The 9,468-nt window shown below is 44.4% G+C and overlaps 3 protein-coding genes across 3 annotated transcripts; 1 reads left to right on the forward strand and 2 right to left on the reverse strand.

Annotated features, from left to right (window-relative positions):
• Positions 1-1,317: 1,317 nt before the first annotated feature.
• Positions 1,318-1,764, reverse strand: PPTG_15281 (hypothetical protein; the record flags this gene model as incomplete). The annotated part of the gene is made up of 1 exon (XM_008912330.1): positions 1,318-1,764. One exon carries the CDS (start codon positions 1,762-1,764, stop codon positions 1,318-1,320), a length of 447 nt encoding a protein of 148 aa, XP_008910578.1.
• Positions 1,765-5,145: 3,381 nt separating this feature from the next.
• On the forward strand, positions 5,146-5,432 carry PPTG_23665 (hypothetical protein; the record flags this gene model as incomplete). Its single annotated transcript, XM_008912331.1, has 2 exons — positions 5,146-5,289; positions 5,316-5,432. 2 exons carry the CDS (start codon positions 5,146-5,148, stop codon positions 5,430-5,432), a joined length of 261 nt encoding a protein of 86 aa, XP_008910579.1.
• A 1,642-nt stretch (positions 5,433-7,074) lies between these two features.
• PPTG_15282 (hypothetical protein) lies at positions 7,075-7,401 on the reverse strand (the record flags this gene model as incomplete). Its single annotated transcript, XM_008912332.1, has 1 exon — positions 7,075-7,401. The coding sequence occupies one exon, from the start codon at positions 7,399-7,401 to the stop codon at positions 7,075-7,077; it is 327 nt and encodes a 108-aa protein (XP_008910580.1).
• Between the last annotated feature and the right edge of the window lie 2,067 nt (positions 7,402-9,468).

The following is a 9,468-nucleotide window of genomic DNA, read 5'->3' on the forward strand; positions in this document are numbered from 1 at the left end:
TTCTTGAGCGCGGCGTACTTTCGGAGGAAGAAGCCATATTGCTGCTGGCTTCAAGTGACTCTGCCTAACACATCGCAGTAACGGAAGTTCCTAGATGCATTACCTACAGTGCGCGCTTTAATATCAATTCCCTGAATGACTACGAGACAAGGTTTTACTTTCGCTTCTGGATACAAGATCTCTTTCGATTGTTCGAAGCATTCTACCTTGAGGGCACCTATCGGCTTCCAAATCGAGTTGGGTTTTCAAGTTTCGAAGGGCTTTGCGTCCTCTTGCGTCGCATGACATATACCGGCCGTTATGGTGACATGTGCTGCTTGTTTGGATGATGGGGTCCGGTCATCTGCATGATTTTCAGTTTTATTCTGCGGCTAGTGTACGTCTAGTTCAAGAGCCTTCTTGCGATTGAAAGCGGTCTACTGACAATTTCGAGGCTGGAAGCATATGCTGCTGCTGTGAGGCAACGGGGAGCACCAGAGCCAAAATATATCGGGTTTATTGATGATACGGTGCGTGGTATTGCTTGCCCCACGAGAAATCAAAAGCAAGTCTACAATGGCCACGAGAGGAAACATGCTTTAAATAACCAATGTGTGATGGCTCATGATGGTCGCTTCATCGACTTTTATGGGCCGTATGTTGGTCGCCGCCATGGCCCGTGGCTGCTAAGACAAAGTGGACTGTTGAATATACTCCCTCATGTGCTGAATGATGGGTATAACACATCTTATTGCATCTACGGCGACCCAGCATACCCAATGAAGCCAAATTTGCAAGTCGGATTCAAGGGCTCGAAGCTTACAGAAGATCAAATCGCATTCAATGCGGCAATGAGCAAAGTTCGAATTGCGGTGGAGTGGGGATTTGGCGGTATCGTTCGGCTCTGGCCGTTTCTTGACATGAGACTAAGTCAAAAGCTGCATCTATCTCCGATGGGAACACACTTCGTGGTTGGTGCGCTCCTAACTAACTTTCGCAACTGCACGAATCCTAACCAGAGCAGTAGTTTTGTTTTTCGATTAATCTGCCCAGTTTGGAAGAATACGTAAGACTAGCTACCTCGCTACGAATTGTACTTGCTGATCACTGTCTTAAGCATGTCAATGACTGCAAGTCTTTCATTCCGCTCTAGTTCCATCCAGAGTTCTTGTAGCTCGAGACGGCGTTGCTCCAGAGTGAAACGCTTTTCCTCATTGGAAATTTTGCGCTTGTCCAGCTCATGAGCAACGCCATCACGTTGGTCAAGGTACGCCAAGAGCTGCTACTGCTGCTGGTGTGATTCTCCTGCTTTCCTTTGCCCACGCTTCATCCCGTTCATTAGTGCGTCCGCATAGCAATAGCTTGCCCGTCCACTTGCCGCTGTTGGTCCTTCTGCTGCTTCTTGTCATTTTTGAGTAGCATCTCCATTTTGCGCATCTCCAATACCTCAGCTAGACACTCGTCCTTCGGCGTGTAATCTTCGCACGGTCCGCTCCGTCGTTCGCTTGCCTTTTTCTTTGCCTGGTATGCATCAAGGAGGTGATTGCAGCGCTCACGACAGAGGCAACCATCCACGACTACTGCTACCGCAGCAGCAACATCAGCCCGTGCCTGTGTTTTCTCCCCGTAGTCCTCGCCAAACGGATTTCTCGCTTGCGCCTCCTCGATCAGTTGGAAATCAAGTTCGTCTGTAAACCGAACCATAGGATTACGACGCTTAGCCGGCAGACCATCACTCAACGAGTTGGTATGCTGCTCACTTGGTAGCTCGTTAGAAGTCGCCATCTCAATCGTATTCTAGTGAATTGGGAATGACTACCAGTTGTCGCTCGAGTACCAACGTGTACAGAGACTTCTGGACGTTCGAGGCAAATCTCGAGCAACGTGTAGCACACGTCTGTGAAGGTGGGTTAGGGTGGTATCTGTCACTTACTCCCCCAAGTCGCTTTGCGAAGCCTCTCTATTGAACTGGTCACAAGAACGGGTACTGTACAATTAGACGTTGCAGAGTATTCAGAATAATCGTTGACACCTCTCAGATAAATAGATAGGGCGAGGTACACAGTGCAGTTAGGAACCAGTGCTCATATATTTTATTTAGTGAGTGCACTGAAAGCGTTCGCAACCAGTGGTTGTGTACCACTGCTGAGTATTTGTGCCTAACTCCCTCATAGTTCATTTCACAACGTCTTCTGCGGCTCTCAAAATCGATCAATTCATTACTCGTAAGCTCTAACAATACCAGTCAATCGTGCGCACGTGTATCCTGATATCTATTGCAGTTATACTATATGCTAGCTACAACCCCGTTGTCAATGCAACTGCGAGCGTACGCCACATCAAGAGCAAAGATTCTGACGCCTTCTCACCGGCTTTGCGAGTCGGTGATACGACTAACAAAGAATAAGATAATGGAGAGGACAGAGTGGGTGGGACAACTATTGTCATGTGGGCTCATAACCTCGATCGTGAGAATATGTAGTGTCTACTGGTAGAAAGACACGCGAGGGGAGTCGGCAGGCTCCCACGAAATATAGCCGTAGTCTATTACTTGGTAAAAAGACAAGTGAGTAGTTCTATTCTACTTGTAGCTGGCGCAAACGCCTGCCTGAGCTCCTCCTTAAACACCGCGTACGTACTAAAAACACGAAGGATCCGTGCGCTACCGTCCATATGCCCATCGCCTTGCTCGTCCGCCAAGGCACGACGTGGCAAACGCGCCCACCGACGCCTCGTCGACGATGCACCGAGCCGTGATTGCAGTTTCAGCTACGACAAGCCATCGGAGAAGAGGTTCATTCTATTTTCCCACATTCTTAGTCATATGGAGTTTCAAAGACTGCACGCGTGATGTGCCGGACAACGCTATAGTAGCAGTAACAGCATCTCGTTGTTCATTCGCAATGAATTGACACCGCGGTGCTCTGTCGGCGACAACGCTCGTTGCATCGTCGCTACGGACACCTCTTCGATGACAGTTACCACTATGGATCCGACAAAAAAATGGCAGTCTGCACGCGCGACATGCAATGCAGACCCACTCGGGCTACTCGTGGACGGTTTAGTGATTATTGGGTCCACGGTGAGGGGGGGGTATTCTAAAGCTCCAGTCGTGTTTCTCATGAAAGAAGGAAGAATAACCCGTTTGGGTTGTGTAGAAGAGGCGAAATCGCTCTTTCTCATGAACTTTAAAAATTTACGGGCGATTTTCTGTAGTACTGTAGCTAACGAAAGGGATCAAATGCCCAATTGGAGGCCTAATACCTTGGTCTTCTGTAGTATAATATAGCCAGGTCAAACGTGACTAATCATGAAAGGCTCCAGCTTATGTTGAGGCTACTTTCGCTAAATGATTTTTTACTACAATGGGAAAACGTCCGGCAAATTAACTGTAAAAAAACTCACACGAATGCTACGCTTTTTTATGCACACATATATCAACAACGTAGACCTAAGTATAGTGCATTGACTATATTTGTGGAATGTTCTGTCGTCAAAATCCATTTTTCATGATATATAAATGTGTCTAAAGCTAATAATTATCTCTGTCCAGTGCTCTGCGGCTTGGTGGTGGTGCACAGATAGGTAAAAAAAAATCTTTGTTTTTCTCAATAGTAAAGCGAAAGATTTCACAACTTTCTACGTAGTACTGTGTCTCACACAATGTGTTGCTTCTACTGTTTGTTGTTCATTCATTACTTGACCATATGAAAATTGAGTAATTTTGACACTGAATCGCAATTCAGCTTAGGTAAACAGAAGAGATTTGTTGAATTAGGGACACTACTCATTTACCGAAGTTAGGACAAAGCACAAAAAGATGTATTATACTTCTTTGGTCCACAATAATATGCGCGATTAAGTTTTTTGTGGTGCACACAATACATTTTATTGGCCAAAACTCAACCAGTAGGCAATACAGCAATGTGCTCTCTCGCGCCAGTAATTTCAACGAAAACTAACCACTAATTCCTACTCTCTCACAAAGCTTTCATCCCAACACAATGCGCACGCGGGGTGCCAAAGAAATATCTCCGCAGGTCCGCGTAGCTGTCGCTCTGTTTTTAGCTGTTAGGTCAACCAGCGACAAAGTGCAAAGAGGCTGTATTAAATCTGCGGCTGAACGGTTTAAGATCTCTCGCCATTAAGTGTCCGCGATATGGAGCAACCGCGATAACTTCGAAGCTGTTGTTACCCCTCCAAAACCAAGAGCCCGTGGACGCACACAACCTTCTCCAGCGGAAATCGCTGGCAAAATTCATGAAGCGCTCATAAGCGCGCGCCAGACTTTGCGCTGTCTCGCCTCGGCTACTGGCATTCCTAAGACGACGTTGATGTGCCCCTTGGCTGCAGGTGTCTTTCGTCGTGCTACGACTCGTGTTAAGCCGAAGCTGACAGACGTGAACAAGGCACACCGCTTGGCTTGCTAGAAGCCAAATAAAAGCACGGTTTTACCTAAAGTGTCGCTTAAATCATATGTAAAATTGACCATAATTTTTCAAATAAATCCTTACTTGTCTGCTATTGGATAAATCTATAAGTGAATGCGAATTTCATCGAAAAAAACCACAATTTATTTCCGTGGTGTCTCTTCCATAAAAGCAGCGTATTAGAGATAAAACAGAATTCATGCAGTAGCCAGTATCAAGAGGATCCAGCAGTATTTTTCAGCGTGAATATCGCTAACTTGCCTAAGTTTTACGAATAAAAACCTAATAGGCCCCGGAAAACCGAGCGTACTAACGATGTCCTAGTGCTCATTTCGAAACAGTTTTCCCCAGCAAAAATCCCCCGAAAACAATCTGACGATGGTATTTTTGTTGTCTAATTCGTTCTGAGGCCGATACTACACCCAAAAAACCGAAACGCGCATATTATCGTCGACCAGAGAAGTATCATTTTCTGAAATTAATAGTGGCGGACATAGCAAATATTATGGTACTTCCAAACGGTACAGAATGACCAGTGGGTAAGTTGCACTACATGGTTTTATTGTTATTGCGGTAGAGAGGAAACTTGAGCAGAATCCGCTTGGCAAATTGCTAGTTCTCTGGATTTTAATCCAGAGTTGGTAGTTGGCTATAGTTACTCAAGCCAGTCGGCCCCTGGGACATTGGGCACGTGGACCTGATTGGCCCTTACGACGAAGATGGGTACTGTAAAACCATGATCGAAGACACGACACGTTGGCTCGAGGTCACTGTTCAACCCGAAAAGGACTATCTAGCTACCGCAGAGAGCTTCGACAGTGGTTCTGCTGATATCCCAGCCCAAGTTAAGTCACCCACGATCAAGGACCTGAGTTTACTGGTGAGTAGTTACAAGTCCTCTCGCAGAACTACGGTGTTAAGGCGAAGCCCAATACCGTGAAGAGCCCGCAAGCCAAAGCTATCTGCGAGAGGGCTCATCTCGAACTGCTTTACATCATCCGATGCTATAAGAATGTCGACTGAAAAAAGCGCTACACTTCGCAGCGTTCGCTGTGCCTGCCAGTTAGCACTGTATCCTGAATGCATCGCCTAACCAGCTAGGTCTCGACCAGGGCATGGTTAATCCCAAACCGCGTCAAGCAAACTAGTGCAATGTGTGGAAGCAAAGGTTCGAATTGACACTCGCTGACAACCATCGCAAGAACAACAAGCGCATCGAGCAATTTTACAATCCTAGAGACACTGTGATGCTTCGTGTCCCCAATGTATTTCTATCCAAGACAAAAGGCTATTGCTCCCGGCCCGTACACGATCAAGCCAATTCACAACAACTGCACGGACAACATTGACAAGGGTACAACGACGCTGCAAGTCAGCATCCGATGCATTTCCACCAGTTAATCACACAGGCCCATGAGGGAGTATGTCATGGCTGTCTGTATAATATGATGAATTTGATGGCGCTAAACAAGAATAAGAACGCGAGAAGATCCACCGCGATAAAGAAGATTGAAAATAGTTTGAATGTTTGTAATTTAAAACAGTGATAGAGCCTGACCGCTTGTCCATACCTTGAATTCACTTTCCATGTCTTCCTTCTCAAGCTGGGGTCGACCATCACAAGAGCGACCCACTGCCAGCCAAGGCCGTCACTCAAGTTCAAGGCTCCCCAACTCTGATCGGCTTGTCATATGCTAGCCAAGGGGTGCCAGGTAGGTCCATTAACACCATTGATAGTTTACGTTGCTCCAATTTGTATGTTACTTGTAATCTAAACAAATATGCAATGGTCATTGGGACGACTAATTTATTGCTATCGTTGGCGTATTCCAAGCGTAGGGATTACTATGAAGGGGATCGTCTGTATCTATTTGCAACTGTATTGCTATTCCGGTACTAATACTTTTTCTGTACTAATAGTACATTACTTCGATCGAAGTATTAATTCGTTTACATCTAGTTTTCCCAGCCTCTACTCTGGCACAAGTCCTGCATCAGCGGCAGCTGTCGTAACGTTCATGTAAAAGATAGTTTTAAAATGCCGCCGAACTAAGTTTCAACAACAATCGGGGTGCCGCCTTTAGCCCTCCACAGTGGTCGTGTTCTATTCGCAGTGAATCTATCAGTCGGCACAGATATTGCAACGGCTCGATATTTAGAGCGGTATGATAGGCAAAAGAAGTTGTTATTAATGACTGAACATCATTAATACAAGAAGCAAAAATATACAAAAAGTCGCCTCAGTTACGAAGGACGCAGCATTCGTAACTTACGCGAATATGCTTTGCTAAACGTCACAGCTTCTTCAAATAAAGCACGACTTTGAGTTGAATGGCCCCTAGATACGTGTATCTGGCCAGCATCCACCGTTAATGTACATGAAGTTCCTAGCGCAGTTATCTGAAGGCAACCTTTCTCAATAAAAAAGAAGTAACCACACCATAACCGAGCTGTGCGTGGTCAACCCACACTCCTGTTCCACTTAAGCTTGCAAAAAGACCCCCCCCCCCCCCTCCCCACCATTTCTGCGGTTCCGCTTGGCTGCTAAAACTGTACTTGTCATGATCAACCCGAATATACATATTGGTATTTGACTAATAACCGAAAGTGGTATCTTTTCACGAGACACATGTTGGTTGTTATGGACTTGACACTCTTACACTGCTTAACTTCCGGCTGGTTTGATACGACCATATCCTTTGGCTTTGTGCAGCTTCTGCAGTGCGTTGAATGCTTGCTGGTACTCCTGATATTTTGTGGTACTCATACCTTGTAGGACAGATGCTGGATTGACCTTGTATAATCCCCAGTCGAGGTCAAAACGGCGAACCAACGCTTTCAGGTCACTCTTGGGGATGGTTCTTTCTTCGAAGTCGGCAGCAGTCGTACGGTGGGCGTGGTTGGTCCTCAAAAACCGTTGGTCGGCCACGGTAGCATGACTGGTAGCCAGGAAGGTAGCAGCGATCACCGCAAAGACGATAGATAGACGCATGAAAAAGCTGAATGGCTGGGTGGTTGAGCGTGAGAAAGAAAATTGTGAAGTGAGAGACGTAGAAGAACGACTTTTTGTGTACCACCAACGTTGTGGCCCGGTTGGGTTATATATAAATATGTACACATATTTCTCAATATCGAACGATAAACGTCTTTTTTTTTTTAATTTTTCCAGATGTTATATGGGAAGCATGGATCCAATCCTTTCACGATACAGCAACCAGTTTGATAATACCGTAAACCGTTTTGTAATTAAAAAAATAATTTTCAGATTAAAGTGAAAAATCCGTTTGATATGGTTTTTGTGAAGGCATCCAATTGTCATGTGTCGGAGGTGTCTTGTGTAAGTATTGGGCCAATACATGTAATGTACTCTATACTGCACGGATGAATAGTGTAACTTGGATCATTATTACGGTGACGATAATAAAAATCCTTCGAGTATCGTGAAGTTCAACCATACGTTTCATCACGTTACTACTAATTAGTATTTAAAGGTGAATCGTTTGGTGATACCACTTTTGGTCTCATCTAACAATTTCCGTGATTAAACATTTGATGCACGGTTTTTCAAAGAGGCATTGAAGATACCGATTGTTGCATTCCTCACATAATCTCTCACAACGTCGTGTTCTGCTCTTTGAAGTACCACTTAGTTTTAAGAACATGTGCAAGGATTATTAAAACTGGCATTTGTAAACTAGAATACAACACTTGTTTTTTTCTTTAATTGATCGCTTTTATGCTTGTACATTACGTCGCAAAACATTGTTCGATGGGGCATAATATCACCTGAGGAGGGTGACGGGATGATAAGACAATAAGGTACTAGAGTTTTTTTCTCGTATTGACTGAAGTTTTTTTTGTTTAGATTGGAGAAATTCTCATTATCTAGCTATTATTGTAAATGACTGTGACATGGTGACAAAATCAGCAGACATCTGTCATTCCGCAATAATAACCCAAGGTATAGTTTCGAGTACCTTTTTTTTCAGAAGCAAAAACGGTATTTGATCGAACTCATACACTCTATGCGAGGGGATAGGGTTAGATTATCTATCACAGTCAAGCAATTTTTTCATCCAGTGGTAACAAAACTGACAATTGTCTTTTTATAGATTATGAGATTAACAGAACAGTATTGAATTGTCTTATGCCCTTCGTAAAGCAGCACAATATGCCAGATGCTTTAAGTTATACATGTTGTGTCAAAATGCTGCTACAATTGAATGGAGTAAGGCTCACATGCGGCATAAAGCCTCTTGATTGATTTGATTGTTTTCTTTTTATCGATAGAAGCCTTATACGCATGAAGATATCTGGTACATTTCTGTGGAATACTCTCGGTATTTTAATCCAATCCATTTTTCACGCCTATTACAGTACCTATATTGGCGTGCATACGCTTTTCCAACAATGCCAAGGTGCGCCAAATAATCCTCATTCTTTGCCATAAGATGGACGTGGTGCGGCAGGTTAGCTTCAACAGAGCGAATGTAAGAATGTTCTAAGCTGTCAAGGGCTCTACTATCTCGTACTCAATCTAAATCATAGTAAAAGTAACACTTCGACATTGGGAAAAATTCGTCTGCAACTGCTCCAACTTACGATTGTCTCCGTTTCCTCAGCAATCTTCAAGTAGCTGTCCAGCACAACGGAGACTTAGCTTGTTTTCCTTTCAGCTACCTTAAAGGACTAAAATTAGCTGTTGAACCTTTATAACGTTGAAATCCACAACTGCTCTGGGCCTTTGCCCGTCTTGTGACGTTCTAACAGAATGCAATGGCGTATACAATAGCATAACATGATGTCTCAGCAGAGAATTGTCACGTAGAAAAACTTGCTCGATTTCCATACAAATTTGTTGGGTTATGAAGCGTGACGCTAATCGAGAGGAAAAAAAATGTGCGCTGATGACGCGTGACGCTAATCGAGAGAGAAAACAAGTGCGCTGATGACGCGTGACGCTAATGGATCGATTCCAGCAGCCATTTGAGGCCATTAGAATCCTAGACTGGTGTCCTTTCTCTATGCTAACCTCTTTGATTTTGGAGTTTGGAAGGGG

Source organism: Phytophthora parasitica (assembly GCF_000247585.1).
Source record: "Phytophthora parasitica INRA-310 unplaced genomic scaffold supercont2.46, whole genome shotgun sequence".
Taxonomy (NCBI): domain Eukaryota; phylum Oomycota; class Peronosporomycetes; order Peronosporales; family Peronosporaceae; genus Phytophthora; species Phytophthora nicotianae.